Source organism: Ictalurus furcatus, chromosome 15 (assembly GCF_023375685.1).
Source record: "Ictalurus furcatus strain D&B chromosome 15, Billie_1.0, whole genome shotgun sequence".
In the NCBI taxonomy this organism is placed as follows: domain Eukaryota; kingdom Metazoa; phylum Chordata; class Actinopteri; order Siluriformes; family Ictaluridae; genus Ictalurus; species Ictalurus furcatus.
In genome coordinates this window covers 10310637-10328692 of record NC_071269.1, presented here as the reverse complement: position 1 = coordinate 10328692, position 18056 = coordinate 10310637, and the positions used below count along the sequence as shown (strand labels likewise).

The 18056-nt window shown below is 37.4% G+C and overlaps 1 protein-coding gene across 1 annotated transcript; it reads left to right on the top strand.

Annotated features, from left to right (window-relative positions):
• The first annotated feature begins 1422 nt into the window (after positions 1-1422).
• On the top strand, positions 1423-16696 carry gss (glutathione synthetase). The gene is made up of 13 exons (XM_053643070.1): positions 1423-1567; positions 3200-3344; positions 3599-3744; positions 3946-4021; positions 8381-8517; positions 8639-8755; positions 8940-9020; positions 10245-10322; positions 10421-10490; positions 10650-10844; positions 10927-11008; positions 13476-13662; positions 13973-16696. The coding sequence occupies exons 2-13, from the start codon at positions 3204-3206 to the stop codon at positions 14094-14096; spliced, it is 1434 nt and encodes a 477-aa protein (XP_053499045.1). The 5' UTR covers positions 1423-1567; positions 3200-3203; the 3' UTR covers positions 14097-16696.
• Positions 16697-18056: the final 1360 nt, after the last annotated feature.

Genomic DNA, 18056 nt, shown 5'->3' with positions numbered 1-18056 from the left:
AGGAGGAAAATATTGGCAAGTCAAGATGTGCCATGCTGATAGACTCTTCGGGTGCTTCTTAATTTCTTATTTGTGCATCCTCGTTTCCTTTCATCACGTCTTTAGTCCACCCCCTTAGGATGCAAGGATGAGATGGGAGGAGAGAAGAATTGAAGTAAGTAAAATGGAATATCCTCTCGCTCTCAAGCATCATTTCAAAGCAATGTCAATTTATGATAACTGATCAGCTGGATTACTTCACTGTGCTTCAGGGATCTGCTGTAATGTTGGAGCTTGGTTAATAATATTCTTAATAAAGCAAATGCACTGATAGTATGTGAAATGTCTGTGTTATTCAACAATGAATTAATAAACAATGCATAATTTATTAGATGCCTAGGGTGCCTGCTCACCTGCATGAACATGCCATAGGCTTGCTGCAGGGAGGCATGAGTACTGCAGATGTGGCCAGAGCAATAAACTGCAATGTCTGTAATGTAAGACGCCTAAGACAGTGCTACGGGGAGACAGGAAGTACAGCTAATTGTCCTTGCAGTGGCAAACCATGTGTAATCATGTGTCCCCCAGACGTGATTGAGAACTTGCAAATGCCTTGGTGGAAGAGTGGTGTAACATCTCGCAGCAAGAACTAACCAATCTGGTACAGTCCATGAGGATGAGATGCATTGTAGTACTTAGCAGCTGGTGGCCACACCAGATACTGACTGTTACTTTTAATATTGATGAAGCCATGGGCCGCAAGGGGCATACAAAGCATTCAGGGGTGTGGTAGATGACTGAAAGAAGCAGGCAGTGGTTTGTGATGTAACAAAATTCAGGGTTTTATTCACCCAACACAGGGAAATCCAATATTTGAAAGAATAATTTTAACTTCATGTGACTATGGAATGCCAAGATGCTCACACCAGAGAAGACAACATTAACCACCACATAAGGACTTCTCATACCAAGGCTTTGGGAGAGTTGCCACACAGACACACAAAATTCAAATGGCAAGATCTCTGATTTATTCAAAGACAGGCAGAGTATATATCGTGCTTGACACAACAGAGACAATGGGTTAACTATTGATTGGCTAGGCGGAAGGGCATATTTGCATTTAACAGGAAGCATATGAATGTAAAAGAGGAGCAACGGTATATAACCTAACCTGGCTTTAGCTGGTTTTATCAGTAGGGCTGTCGCCCTCTCTGCCGCCTGGCATAGACATTTTGAAACGGGTGAACACAGTTGTGGATAATAACCCAAATTACTAAATTCAAAAATATATGCTTAGGTCCTGATTATATAACAAAAAATAATAGTAGTAATAATAATAGGGTTACTATCCACAATTGTATTAACCAGTTCAGTATGTACTACAGTTTCAGTAGTAGTAGCATAGAATAAAACGGGGCTCTTATTTTGAAATCATCCCGTAGAACGAGCAATGTTGCATCATTTCTGTTTTCACGTACCTTCAGGGGGTTAGTCTGGCATGTTTAATACATTTTCTGACTTCCAAGCTGCCACAAACACCTGGTTGTACTCTTACCTGCACTCATAAAATCACTAGAATCTGAGGACGGTAAGCAGCCTTCATTAGATAAGCAATCTTCACTTTTTGGGTAAATTAACTACTTTTCAAGACAGATAACGTTCACTGATCAGCGTGTCACTTGTGGTTACTGAGGAGTGCAGTTTTTATTTTGACACACTGTGACAGTACGTATGCCATTCGATGTGATCATATCTTCTGATTCTAGTAAGGACTCTTGTAGCTGCATTCTGGACTAACTTGAGTTTGTTTATGTACGTACAGGAACATCCACACAGTAAGGCATTACAATAATCTAGGTGACGAAAGCATGAACTAATTTTTCTGCATGTAGTGACATTATATTTCTTATCTTAGCAATGTTTCTGAGATGAAAGAAGGCTATCCTAGTAATATTATCTACACAAGCGTCAAATGAAAGACTGGAGTCAATAATCAAACCAAGGTCTTTTACTGCTGCACATGATGAAACAGAAAGTCCATCCAGAGTTATTATGTAATCAGAAAGCTTACTTCTAGCTGCATGTGGTCCTAGTACAAGTACTTCTGTCTTATCAGAATTAAGTAAGAGGAAGTTAATAAGCATCCAGTGTCTAATGTCCTTTAAACATTCCTCAACTTTATTAAGCTGGTGTCTGTCATCTTATCCACATGATATATTTCTGTAAAGCTGCTTTGGGACAGTGTCCATTGTTAAAAGCACTAAACAAATACAAACTAAACTAAATTGAATTGATCTCAAACCATACGTCTTCAGTGTATAGCAAAAACAAAAAAAAATGTCCATGCTGTTTCAATACTTTCAGGGGGACTATATATATAAAAGAAATTAAGACAATGCTTAAAAATTGTGCTGCCAAGTTATTGTGATGTTACAGAATCGCAACTCGGAGAAGTCTGAGCTCTTCGAAAACTCAGACTTTCAGAATAGGAATTACAAGTTAGAGAGCTGTTTTTCAGTTCCCACTTGGTTATAAATGTAGCAAAAGACATTCTAGACCAGGGGTATCCAATCTTATCCAGAAAGGGCCTGTGTGGGTGCAGGTTTTCATTCCAACCAAGCAGAATCCACACCTGAGTCTATTGAAAGCCAAGATCAACTGATTAAACAGGTGGAATCAGGTGTGGCTCCTGCTTGGTTGGGATGAAAACCTGCACCCACACAGGCCCTTTCTGGATAAGATTGTTTGTGAAAACAGTTTGGGGCAGGTTTATGGGTGTGATGATGTCAGGCACACGGTGGCTTAGTGGTTAGCACGTTAGCCTCACAACTCCAGGGTCCGGGGTTCGATTCCAGGGTCATGTGTGCGTGGAGTTGGCATGTTTGCATCCGGTTTCCTCCCCCAGTCCAATGACACGCTGGATGGATGGATGATCAGGTGTCCACATACTTTTGGCCTCAAGCGTACCTTTGACCTGTGGCCTCATGCCTAGGGTGGAAACACAGTCATTCTGATATTCAGTACAACAGCACTCCTGCTCATGCACTATTGCTTAAATGTAACAAGTGACAACAGTAACTAACTTATTTTGTGGCCATTCCACAATGTTAAATGTAAATATATAAAAGTATGACTTTAATAAACTTTTTACTCTTTAATAAAAAAAAAAAAAAACACCCTGTTGTTTTGTTCTGTACATAATATTCTTTCTTCATTCCAGGTTGATGTCAATGGCTACTCACGGGATTCCAGATGAGCTCTTAAGAAATGAGGAGTTAATAAAAGAACTGGAGGCAGTCGCTAAAGATTCTGCACTGTTGCATGGTGTATTAATGCGCACTAAAGAATCACCAAACTCTTCAGAAGTAAACCATTTTTACTTTTTTTTGTTACAGTCTCACTTGTTAAACTACATAAACCTGAACAAATCTGAACTCAAACCTCAACACTGACTCACAGAAGCAGGATTAATATAGAGTTATATCTGCAATCTAGTCTCTCTCATGGCAGCATTTGAAAAGTTAATTATGGCCCAGTACATCATGACCAGACACTGATCATTCACTAAATTATGTGTGAAAATGCTATGTGCAAGCTCTGTGTGTGTGTATGTTTGTAGGTGGTCAGTTATGCACCATTCACACTCTTCCCTTCCCCGGTGCCTTCAGTACTCTTTCACCAGGCCCTTGAAATCTCAACCCATTTTAATCGGCTGATAGACAGAGTCAGTCAGAGTCCACGGTTCCTTGAAGAGGCTCTTGCAAGGTACTACTCACGTGGTAACAATCGTTTTTAGAAATATATATTTTTTAAACAAAATAAGGTTTTCTGATTTCCCCTAAATGTCATTTTCATTTATCTTTCCTTGCAGTTAATTTTAGGAGAATGTGAATGTAGAGTGTGCGTTTGGGAAATTTTCTGTGTTCATGCTCAGAAGGTCATTAACTGTGATGTGTATCTTAACAGCACCATCAAGGTTGACAGTTTCACAGCAAAACTCTTCAGTATTTACAGACAAGTTCAGCAGGATCCTCAGGACATGGTAATATAACATGATGATAACTAGGATTATTTAATGTATGTGCAAACTACTTGTAGGGAATTTTAGTGAATACATTTATGTTTCATAATATACATCATTTCAATTGATACAAAACATAATTTCATACAATTAGTTGATTTAATCTGCAGGTCAACTCTCAAGTTGTTAAAGCGTCAGGAAACGCTAAACATTTTCTGAGATTTTAACAGAAGTGTTCATGTCACACATCATAAAAGACAACGTTAGCATCTGTTAACGAAAACTGGTTAATTGTGCCTTTATTACTGCTGGCGATTTCAATCATGCCAACCTAAGGATTGCACTTACCAGATTTTTCCCAAAATGTCTCCTGTCCCAAAAGAGGTGACAATACTTTGGATCATGTCTACACTAATGTGACTGAAGCTTATAAAGTCATCACACCTCGGTCAATCTGATCACCTATCCTTACTGCTACTCCCGAAGTATACCTCCATCGTGAAACATTTTAAAACATCATTTATAGTGTGTGTATATAAACATATATATTTTTATACATTTATAATAATAATAATTGTATAAGTACATTTTATATGTATACAATTATACAAAATTACGATTTATCTAATATATGTAACAGGGCATTCAGTTACTTTTAAAGCAAAAAAGCAGACGGTAGTCAATGTATTTTATTGGACATTGCCAGCTATAAAAATCTTACAATTCCTCACAGTTTACCCCTGAATTTTAGTGAAAGTCGGCATACTTGCCCCCTTCTTCCTCCCCTACCTTGCCTTGCCACGCACACTCTCCCCTCCCTTCTTCTCACAGCTATCCACGCCCAGTTGCATTTTTCAAAAATATTGTGAGGTGGACTTGAGCTGAAAGACGGGGGTTTCATGACCCTTTAAACAACTTAGAACATGGCAGTATTTGTTTGAAGAAATCCATCTTTAAAGTGATCAAAAATATTGGAACATATGACTGACAGGTGTTTCTTGTTGCCTAGATGTACCCTGTTAGATAGATTTAACATAAAAAATAAAAACAATTAATAACTGAATGTCTACTCTGGATTTGAGCCCTGGGTTTCACCTGTGAATACTGCATTTGTTGTTAAAAAGGATAAACCAACATGAACACCATAGAGCTGTCTATAGGAGAAAACCAAGAGTGTTTTGCATCTTGTGGTATGGCCTCTATATTTCTGCACTTGTGGAGGTTGTTGGTAATGTCACTGACTTATGTTTAGTGGGTTTTTATTTACAGCTCTCACAATGTTTGTCATTAGCTGCTGCTGTGGTGGTCTCTTTCTTTTTCAGGACATTTCAAATTGTAGTATACAGTCATGTGAAAAAATAAGTACAGCCCATGGAAATTGTTGGCTTTTTTGACTTCTTTGGACAAGCAAACATTTGATCATCTTTGAACCAGTGCCTATTAATGAAGTTATACAGTTGCATAAAACCACAAGGAAAATGAGCTTTTTCAATCATTTATTCAACAGAAATATCAACAGATGTGAGATTCTTCTGTGAAAAAGTAAGTACACCCCTGGCCTCAGAAGGTAGTATTGCCCCCTTTAGCAGAAATAACTTCTTGTAGGCATTTTGCATAATTGTCCACCAGGCTTGCTGGAATTTTTAACCACTCTTCCATGCAATATTCTTTCAGTTGCGTGATGTTTGAGGGTTTTCTTGCATGTACTGCCCGTTTCAAAACCCCTACAACACTTCTTTTTAAGCCATTACTTGGTGGACTTGCCAGTGTGCTTAGGCTCATTATCCTATTGAAAGGTCCACTTTCGGTTCAACTTTTGTACAGATGGCCTCACGTTATCTTCAAGCAGTCTTTGATATGATGCAGAATTCATAGTTGAATCAGTGAATGCAAGCGGTCCAGTCCCTGAGGCAGCAAAGCCAACCCAAACCATAACATTTCCATCACCATGCTTCATAGTTCGTATGCTTCTCCTGAAAAGCTGCCTTTGGCCTGCGCTAAACATGTCTCTTGTTACTGTGGTCAAACAACTCTATCTTTGATTTGTCTGTCCAGAGAACATTATTCCAAAAGCCCTGGTCTTTGCTTATATGCTCATTGGCAAACTGTAGTCTTGCAAAGGCTCTTTCCTGGCATGCCTCCCATGCAGGTCAAATTTGTGCAGTCTCTTTCTGATTGTAGAAGCATGCACTTTGACACCAACAGTTGCAAGACTTAATAGCAGATCCTGCAATTAAATTTTGGGGTTCTCTGAGACTTCTTTTTGCATCAGACGGTCTGCTCTTGGACTGAATTTGCTGGAACAGCCAGTCCTGGACAAATTGGCTGTCGCCATTTGTAGATTCTTTTCCTTACAGTGGAATGATGTATTTCAAATAATTTGGAGATCTTTTTAAATCCCTTGCCAGACTCATAGATATCCACAACCTTTTTTCTGAAGGCCTTACAGAACTCTTTAGATCTTGTCATGAGGACGCCACACACCTCAGTAGCAAAGGGAACACCAGACACTAGATATGAGAGGGGTATAAATAAGACAGGTTCCACCTGCACTCCCTAAGCAGATTCTAATCACTGCCACCCATCTTGTACACCTGATTGTAATTTTATGGATTTGAAGGTGTGATAAATCTTGTAGGGGTGTACTTACTTTTTCCATGTGACTGATTTTTTTTTTATATCAGTTCTGTTTGTCATTTGATAGTGTATCAACTTTCTTAATAGGCACGGTTACAACGAGGATCAAATGTTTGCTTGTCCAAATATGTCAAACTAACAATTTCTATGGGGTGTACTTATTTTTTCACATGACTGTATGATGCATCAATGAATATATTAATACAGGTTTGTTTATGCAATATACAGTATATTTGTTTCACCATCTTTAAATCGAAGCTCTCTCTGTAGTTAATTATGATGCACTGTTGAGTAATTTTAGCATATTGCTATAGATCACTATAGATGAATATATAACTATAATGAAGTGCACATGGTGGAATATGGTGTCATATGTACAGCTATGCCTCACCTCATTTCTGTTGAATAAATGATTGAAAAAGCTATTTTTCCTTGTGGTTTTATGCAAGTGCATCAACTTCATTAATAGGTACTGTTTCAAAGATGATCAAATGTTTGCTTGTCCAAATATGTCAAATAAACCAACAATTTCCATGGGGTGTACTTATTTTTTCACGTGACTGTAGCTTGTTGTATGCTTGTGCAATGGCTCTTATTGATTTCCCCACTTTTGTCAGATTCAAAATGGCTTGACATGAAAACACCTGCCAGTCATATGTTCAAATATTTTGATAACATGAAAAATTTGTTGCTTCAAACAAAATGTGCTATATTCTAAGTTGTTTAAGACATTTAGATGTGTTAGTGCAGAAATTTGCATCCCCCATAGTTTATGGATGGAAAAATGATTCATCCACAAAAACATCAACAACATCATCATTTTTTTATTCTGGCAACAGTTAAAAAAAACACAAGATAACATCATACCACAAAAAAAGATTAAATTAACAGGAAAACATACATTTTTGAATGGATATTTACCCGAGATATGTAAAGACGAGTACACAACGATCTGCCAAGCAATCTAGCAGTTAGACCAGAGATGTCAGGAAAAATGTGTATGGAAGTGTTCTGGGGAAGTTGGCATGATGATGGAGTGAAATTTCACAACTTCTAAACACTAAATGCTGTTCACAGGATATGAAACAGTTTGGAGGCAGTTATAACGGCAATAGGTGAGCATATAAATTATTAGAAAAAATTTATATCACTTTCATAAGGGCTCTTGACTACTGCAACAGGAAGGAGTTGCTCTGTCTTTGAGTAACTGCAAGTTTGACATCTGTGGCTAGGAGTCCAAGAAAGCAAAATTAGTCTTGCTTTCTGCATGAGAGGGATGTAAACTCTTCCTTGTCAATCGGGGCAACAACAATCATGGTTGTCTATGAGCTCATGTATGCAGAAGGAATGTTTAGTGATTTCCTCTGAGTATTCACCTGTCCTGTGATGTAACATGAGCAGCAGTTTGAAGAAAGACGCCAGTTGCATAGAAACGTGAGCCCTCACCTTCTCTGGATAGTAGCGTTTATGTGAAACAAGCGCATTGACTTGTGGCTAGTTGGCTAGTGTTCTCTTAACTTTTAAAGAGAGAGTATTTAGATTTTTTCTTTACTTTGAAATCTTATTTGTTGTTATTAATCTACAATATTTGACCATTTTTGTTGCTTGTGATAATGGCGGAATGTCTATGAGACCTAACACACTAAATATCCTCTTGCTATAAATCTAATTTCTACTTTATTCTATCCTAAGCGTATGCAGACTTTTGGATTGAATTTGCTCTTGTGCTGTTTGTCATTTAAGGCAATAGTGCTGGGCTTGAATCGCTCGGATTACATGATCAACCATGCTGAAGGAGAAGAGGCCTTAAAACAGATTGAAATTAATACTATTGCGGCCAGTTTTGGGGGTCTTTCCTCACGCACACCAAATGTTCATCGGTGAGTGTATGCACTCACTTGATTGTTTAGTAGCATGCAATTTAGATCCATGCTCTAGCCAGAATGCTAACTGTGGCTAAACGTGAATGGAAGCTGTGTTTTTCACATGTTCTTATCCTAGGCACATACTGAAGGTTGCAGACCGGTTGGAGGAAAGCAAACTGATCTTAGATAACAATCCAGCAGCAGGTCTGGCAAAAGGCTTGGCAATGGCCTGGGAGCTTTATGGATCTGAGAGGTTAGTTTAACATTTAAGACCCTTAAATTACTATAGAGCTTCATCTATACTGATTGTTAACCTATGAATGACAAATATAGTATGACTTACAAACATTTGATACAGCAAAACTTTGTTAAGGATCATAAAAGATAAATGTTTCTCTTGTCTACTTTAATAGTAAATTAATGTTTACTTATCACAGGGCAGTTGTGATGTTCCTAGTCGAGGACATCCAGAGGAACATTTATGACCATCGATACGTGGAGAATGAGCTTTGGGCAAGGTAAGATGCTCTGTCTCATCACAAACACAGTCTGTAAGGCTTATTATTTAATGTTTAATGTTATTTAATGTGTTGACTTTGGTCTGGAGCTCACTTGAGGTGAACTCTGTTGTTGACCACAGCATGCTTGACTTGGCCAGAAACTTAAAACACTGGAATTAGAAGGGTCTGTCTGAACTTTTTTGGCAAAAGTGAGTTGAGCAAGGAATAAAACATGACACCCCAAAGTGGATTGTTTCCCAAGAACAGCATGCCATTTCTCTGACAGTTTTATTCCTTGTATACCACAGCAATTTGCCAGTGATTTACATTTTTTTAATTCTATTTATAAAAGATACGTTTTTGCTTTTTAACCACTTATAGTTACACTTAATGTTGTGAAACGTCTGCAAAACAAGGTAGTTCCTGTCATCACTTGTTATAGCAGCTATAAACGTCATTCCCTCACCAGGCTCTTTTTTTCTCTCTTGTGAAGTTTTTAAGACAGAAAAACATAGCTTGTCTGTGACAAAGCAGAAGGTGAAAAGTTCTGAAGGCTTTCCCATGGTGGAAAACGTACTGTTACTAATCGCAGACACCAGAGACTCCTTCCATAAATGTTGAATAAATGTCTCATTTTATCTCTCTGCTTGTCTGTGTTCGCCAAATAAAACTCCAAAGCTACCAACAGTCAGATGAAGTTGAAAAAGAAGAAGGCCAGAGAATTTCACAGGATGCACCTTTAACAGGAATGTTCATATCATAACTAGCCAGCTAGCCAACTTATTTGGCCATATTGTGTCTAAAATATAAGTTACTCAATATTAATTGCTTATTTATAAAACAGTTATAATATCGCACTTGCAGTTGTGCTGTTATACTGCATATTGGCATGGCTGTGATTATCTGTGGCTTCATGCCACCAGCCTAATCACAGCTGTGCCAATATGCAGTATAACAGCACTTTTGCGAGTGCAATATTGCTTAAATATGTTGTTCACATGTCACAAAATATTTGTAAGAAGTTTTACAGCAAAATATTATCTTTGGTCTCTTGAGTATCAAAACATGTGGCTCAGTATCTTAAAATCTCATAATTGCTTGATAAAACTTTCCAAAGATTTGTGATGTATTAGTGTTAAAGTATAACTTTGCCTTCTCTAAACAAATGAACAAATTAGCTGTAGATAGCTTAGCAGGGGGAAAAATCTTGGTGTACAACATTTGTATGTTGTGTATTCACAGAAATATTCGTGTAATAAGAAGGCAATTTGAAGATGTGAGTAGAAGTGGATATCTGGACCAAAACAAGAGACTGTTTGTGTGAGTGTTTGTATTATTTCCCTTAATGAGTAAATGCTTCTGAACTCTTATCATCTGACTTAACAAATCTGTCTGAAAACATATTTGTCTGCTTTCAGAGATGGACAAGAGATTGCTGTTGTTTATTTCCGCAATGGATACATGCCTCAAAATTACAAATTGGAACAAGTACACCATTTATTTTTAACAGCTTAGACTTTAGTTTTGCTTTCATAATGTTTCCAGGTTTTATTAATCAGAAGAGGGTTTTTTTTTCAGCTTATGCATTGTAAGGATATGCAATATAACATATATCAACATATACGAGATATGTGTGATGTATTACAGAGCTGGGAGGCTCGCTTGATGATGGAGCGCTCATGTGCTGTGAAATGTCCAGACATCAGCACCCACCTGGTTGGCACTAAGAAGGTCCAGCAGGAGTTGGCTCGGCCAGGCGTCCTTGAGAGCTTCTTTCCTGATGAGCCTGAAACCGTGACTCAGATTCGTGCCACTTTTGCTGGCTTGTACACGTTAGACATGGTAGAGTACCAATTCACACATTTATAGTACATTACTATGCTTTCTGAAATATTTATAGAAACAACTTTTCTCCCATTTTAAGGGAGAGGAAGGCGACCAGAACGTGGCTATGGCTTTGACCAAACCAGACCAGTATGTATTGAAACCGCAGAGAGAAGGAGGAGGTGAGGCTTAGCTGTACATATGACACCATATTCCACCATGTGCACTTCATTACTTCATGTATAGTGATCTATAGCAATATGCTGAAATGACTCAACAGTGCATCATAATTAACTATAGAGAGAGCTTCCAAGATGGTGACACAGATATACTGTATATTACATAAACAAACCTGTATTAATATATTCATTGATGCATCATACCGTCATGTGAAAATAAGTACACCCCATGGAAATTGTTGGCTTTTTTGACATATTTGGACAAGCAAACATTTGATCATCTTTGAAACAGTGCCTATTAATAAAGCTGATATACTTGACCAAAACCACAAGGAAGATTTTTCAATCATTTATTCAACAGAAATGTCAATAGATGTTATATTCTTCTGTGGAAAAACTTAAGTACAACCCTTGATCTCAGAAGCTAGTATTTCCACTTTTAGCAGAAATAACGTCTTGTAGGCATTTTGCATAATTGTCCACCGGTCTGACATTGCCTTGCTGGAATTTTTGACCACTCTTCCATGCAATATGCTTTCAGTTGCAAGGTGTTTGAGGGCTTTCTTGCATGTACTGTCTGTTTCATTTCACATTTCAATGGGATTCAAATCCGGGCCATTCCATGACCCTCCATTTCATCTTTTTGAGCCATTCCTTTTCTAATGTGCTTAGGATCATTATCCTGTTGAAAGGTCCACTTTCAGTTCAACTTCAACTTTCTGACGGATGGCCTCAAATTGTCTTCAAACACTCTTTCATATAATGAATCGATGAATCAATGAATACAAGCTGTCCAGTCCCTGAGGCAGCAAAGCAACCCCTTGTGGTCAAAAATGATAACATGATTTATAAAAATACCAATAGCTTTTGATTACTTTTGCCTATTGTCATGAGACTGAGCTTGCTACATTCCTTGGCTCATGCCGAGAACAATGATACCAATTATGCCATGGTCGGCCGATCTTCCACCATTTTGAAATCTTTTGAAAACCTACTTTTTCAAATTCCCCCTAGAGCATTTGTCCAATTTTCACGAAAATCAAATCACATCATCTCCAGATCATGCTGGCTAAAAGTTCTTAAATAACATTTGCACGAATTCATTGGCAATCATGCCAAAATGGACGTGAGGCTATAGCTCCATAACCCATTAGCCTATACAGACCAATCTTAGTACATGTGATCGCAACCATGACTTGAGGGTACATACATTTACATTATATTTATTTAGCAGCTGCTTTTATCCAAAGCAACTTAGAAATGAGAAAATACAAGCAAAGCGATATATCAAGCAGAGAACAATACAAGTAGTGCTACTATACAAGATTTTTTACTGAGTTCTGGAAAAGCAAAGTGCATGGAGTAGAGGTGTAAGAGCCAGAGTAAAGTTGTTTTTAAACAAAAACAATTAATTAATTAATTATAAAAAAATTTTAGGGTAATGTGGGGTTGGCGTTTTAGGGGTTAGTTACATGCTCACAGAAGAGCTGGGTCTTTAGCTGTTTTTTGATTGAGGTTGGAAGTTCTGTCTGGATTGAGCTTGGAAGTTCATTCCACCACTGAGGAACAGTTAGTGTGAAGGTTCTGGAAAGTAACCTTGAGCCACGCTGAGTAGGCACGACTAAGCACTGGTCATTAATCGATTGCCGATTGTGTGAGGGAACGTAAGCCTTCAGGAGAGTGTTGAGGTAGGGGGGTGCTGATCCAGACAAGGTCTTGTATGTGAGCATCAAAGCCTTGAATTTGTACTGAACATTTTTGTGAACATAATTCTGAAATTATACTGCTATTTCATTTCAAATTATAATAAAATTTTAAAAATGCTAATATCTTTTTACTACTTTTGTCTATTGTCATGAGACTGAGCTTTATAGACTCCTTGGATCATGCCAAGATCATTGATACCAATTATTCCATGGTGCTAATATAAGGAATAATTCCATTATTCCAGTCTGCTGTTTCACCTGCTATTCTAAATCGCACACGTTCACTGTGGGATTGGGGTATGGTGAGGTTGCAGCACAGTCTGTGTTAAAGTGATCCATCATGTTTGTCAAACAGTTCACACAGATTTGGCCCTATGCATTCCCTATTTACATATTAAGTTACATATATTCAGATACACAACCTATTACATTCAAGTTACATTTTTCCAGATGCACAGGTAATTGACACTGTACAATAACACTGCTATTGATAAGCATGACTAATTTCTGGTCTATGGAGGAATATTGATGAGGCACTATGAATAATTTATCTTATCAAAAATGTTATGATCAGTTAGGAAAGCTCACTTCTTTAAAAATGAAAAAAAAATGTTTTAGAATAGTTATATCACTCTTGAAGTGTTAATAATCTATTATTGAAGAGATCCAAAACATTAAGATAAGAATAAGCCTGGTTTCTATAATTAGACTACTGTTTTTATTTATACCCAAACACTGTTTGCCTTGCACATCTCTTCTCGCAGGCAACAACATTTATGGGAATGAGATCTGCCGTGTGCTGGAGAGCTTGAACAGCACTGAGAGAAGCGCCTACATCCTGATGGACAAAATCCAGCCACGACCCACATATAACTACCTTTGCCGAAAGGGGGATCCAGTGAGACTGAAGATGTGCCTCTGTGAACTGGGTGTTTTTGGAGCATACATTAGGTACACTGAGGAAATGAGGAATCTTCTGCTTTCAGTCCAAACAGTCATGCAAAATAATTTTCTCAGAAAAAGAGACTGTCTAATGATTGTTGTGCTGCTACATTACATTGTTAATAATTAATATCTCGTGGTTTGCTAGAAAGCAAAAAAAGACAAGAGAAACTGACCTTTGAAAGAAAAGACAAAGAAAAGAGAATCAAACTGACCTTAGATCCTGATGTAAAACTGGATGAGGAAACCTCAACAAATACAGTTGCCTTTCATTACTCCCAGACAAGAAATCCCACTAACCTATTTCACTTCCATACAGGAGAGGAACGGAGGTGTTGATGAATGAGTGTGTGGGCCACCTGCTCAGGACGAAGAACGCAGAACATGCCGATGGAGGCGTTGCTGCAGGTGTCGCAGCGCTCGACAATCCCCTACTGATTTAAGTCTCAACATTTCAGGAGCAGAACTGTACACTGAGAAACATATCCAGGTTTCATTCCTATATAGCTATATATTATTTTGTTATGTCCATTCCTCTTTCAGCACTCGGCAGGAGAAAATATACTAGATTCACTGAGGCCTAAGATTAACACTTATACATTCCCTTTGAAGCTGGTGCTCACTCTGGGAAGACATTCTGAACTGAAATACTGCCTGCCATAAGTTTATTTCTATACAACTATTGTCTAAAATTATCCTACCACCATCCTGCACATTTCAGTGTTTAGCCTAGCTCATACTTAATTAGCTTATGAGTTGAATCAAGTGATTTGGAGCAGTGGGAAAAAAAGATGTAAAAAAGAAAAGGATGATGTAATTTAATACAAATACACAAATGCAGGTCCTTCTGACCTTATATGATTTATATGGATGTCATTTAATCACATTACGTTCATATTCATAGAGCCTGTGAAACATAAGCTGCATATCCACCCATGCAATCATGTTTTATGCTCTGCTCATACCAGTGCTGTTCACAAATTCAGACCCTTTACAAAAATGTTTCCAATAAGTACAGTGCCCTCCACTAAATTGGCACCAAATATGAGCAAAGAAGGTTGTGAAAAATTGTCTCTATTGTTTAACCTTATGATCTTTTGTTAAACAAATTCACAAACATACTCTGCTCTCATGGATATCAAACAACTGCAAACACAACACAGGTTTATATATAAAAAAAGAATGGTTAAATATAGGTGTGCAACAATTATTGACACCCTTTTAGGCCTGACAGACAGACACACTGACACTAAAAGTGAGGAGACCGACAGAAACACAAATAAGCAGTCAGATTGTGCAGGACATGACCAACTTAAAATGCAAAAAATAAGCTCATTAGTTTATCTCCTGCCTGGCAATAGTACACAAATATAGATTCTGACATACCCTCTGACAAGTTCATAGGGAAAACCTATTTGGAGAGAGAAAATGTGTAGGAACAGATTTCAAGTTCATTCTCATTTTAGATTTGGATTCATTTTAACTAACAATAGTGAAAACAACTGAAGTAAAATACAGGTTCTGATTATTGTTATGCTAAAATAAGTGATAAAGGATGTGCTTAATGCAATATTGTAGAAAAAGTGATGGAAGATTAAAGCTGCATTCTGTGAGGTTTAAACACTACATCCTATTACAATAAAATCAGAGGCATTTCCTTTGAAGGTTTTACATTGATTGTTTATTTCCCCCCATGAACCCTACAAAATGTTGAATATTTACCTTCTATTTTCACTACATCTTCGGTTACAAACAGATATACAGTCTTAAACAGGCATATAATACTAAAGATTCCGAATTTACCCTCTCATTTACATCTTGCATATGCAAACTCTCTCACCTAGTGTTGGGTCTGAGTCCACCTTTGTCGAGTTCAAGTCGAGACCAAGTTTTTAAGCAATTGTGTCCGAGTCCAAAAGGGGCCGAGTTGGACTCAAGTCCAAGTCCCTAATGGCCGAGTCTTAGTTGAGTCCGGCCGAGTCCAGAAGATAATTAAATTGAACAAAGATTTCAAATTGCAATTGTAAACTCAACAGTGAGCTGTTAAATTTATATTTTAACCTTCACAAACAATGGCAATATAAATGTAATAAAAAATACCAGTATTACATCTTGCCATTGAATATTTTATTTCATGTCATCAGCACCTCAATTAGTTTCCTATCAAAAAAAGTTTTCAAAGATAAAAAGGAATATAGAGGTATATGTAGAACTTTTATTATATTACAAGTGTATGAAAATACAAATTAACCTGTTTTGTTATTGTATCACACTGTATGGTGTCCCCCAGTTCGAGTTGACATTTCAATTATTTGATGCCTCTCCCCCACAGTTATATAGGCTGAGAGAGAGAGAGAGAGAGTAGAGTTACATTTAGCAGCATGTCATAACAACAAGCTTCATGCTTTATCACTGCTTTTAATGTCTATGAATGACAACAAACTCATTACTGAACACAGCTCTGTTCTTGTAACTTTTTTCATTTTAATTCCTAAAATAAATTTTAAAAATCCCTAACAGGGTTTATGATATTTACTACGTTAAGAAGTACATTTCACATTTTACGTGAAATTCAAGACTGGAATTACCAAATGCTAATATTTAGGGGCGGGTGATATGACTACAATCTTATTTCATAATAATGATACATTTTCTCAAATAGGTCCATCAGTAGTATTCAAGTAAGAAATACTAGGGCAATTGAATAAAGCAATTAAATGTCAAATTAAATAGACTTCAGTGTATGACATATACAGTGATTCTTATTAAATTTGCTGAATTTATTCAGTTAAATGAGTGAGTGATTTTCTCTTTGTCTTTTGTTGTTTGATTAACATTACTGACACAGACAGCAGCAGGTTTATTAGCCTGCAGTGACTTTAAGACCTAATGCAAAGATGCAATATACTGTATTGTGACACACCACCGATTTCTTCCCAACTGTTTACATTCACGTAACGCACACAGAGCGGTAGCTACAGCTATGACACTTTGCTACAATGTAAAGTATTGAGTGTACAGCTTGTGTAACAGTGTAAATTTGCTGTCCCCTCAAAATAAATCAACACACAGCCATTAATGTCTAAACTGCTGGCAACAAAAGTGAGTACACCCCTAAGTGAAAATGTCCAAATTGGGCCCAATTAGCCATTTTCCCTCCCCGGTGTCATGTGACTTGTTAGTGTTACAAGGTCTCATGTGCGAATGGGGAGCAGGTGTGTTAAATTTGGTGTCATCGCTCTTACACTCCCTCATACTGGTCACTGGAAGTTCACCATGGCACCTCATGGCAAAGAACTCTCTGAGGATCTGAAAAAAAAAAAAGAGTTGTTGCTCTACATAAAGATGGCCTAGGCTATAAGAAGATTGCCAAGACCATACAGCGGTTTAATAGGACAATTTACAAAAATGGATTTAACAGAATATTTACAAAAATGTGAGGGGTGTACTCACTTTTGTGAGATACTGTATATGGAAAAGTACCTCATGCCCATGGTTAAATATGGTGGTGGCTCTTTAATGTTTTGGGGCTGTTTTTCTGCCAGAGGTCCTGGACATTTTGTTAGTATAAATGACATCATGGACTCTATCAAATATCAACAGATATTAAATGAAAACCTGCATTTGCTAGAAAGCCTAAAATGGGCCTGGTTGGATCTTCCAGCAGGATAATGATCTAATACATACATCATAATTAACAGAAAAATGGTTTACTGACCACAAAATCAAGGTCCTGCCATGGCCATCCCAGTCCCCTGACTTGAAACCCATAGAAAACTTGTGGGGTGAACTGAAGAGAAGAGTCCACCCTTGCCATGTATTCTCCAACCTCATCAGGCATTATAGTAGAATACTCAGAGCTGTTATCTTGGCAAAGGGAGGTAGCACAAAGTATTGACTAAAACGGTCACAATAATTGTTGCACATGTATATTTAACAAAGTTTTTGTTTTTTTTCGTTTTTTAGATTTTTTTAGATTCACAGATTTTTTTTCTTTTGTTTGCAATAGTTTGATATCCATGAGAGCAGAGTATTTTTGTGAATTTTTTTTAACAAAAGATCGAAAGGTCAAACAATAAAGACAAATTTTCACAGCCTTATATATATCTATAAGGGGGGGGTGCTTGTAAAATGGCACTGACTGATTTTCCCTATTGTCCCTGTATTCTAGTCTTCATGTTTGTTTATCCATTTTAACAGCAAATTCAGTCTTCACAGGCAAGACCCAGGACCCAAACCAAGAGTAGACATTCAGAGCTATTAATTGTTTAAAAATTAATCTAACAGGACACACCTTGGCAACAAGAAACACTTGTTCAGGCACCTGTTCCAATATTCTTGAACCCTTGAAAAATGGGTGGGTTCAAACAAAAGTTGTTTTTTTTAACATGCTTACATATAAA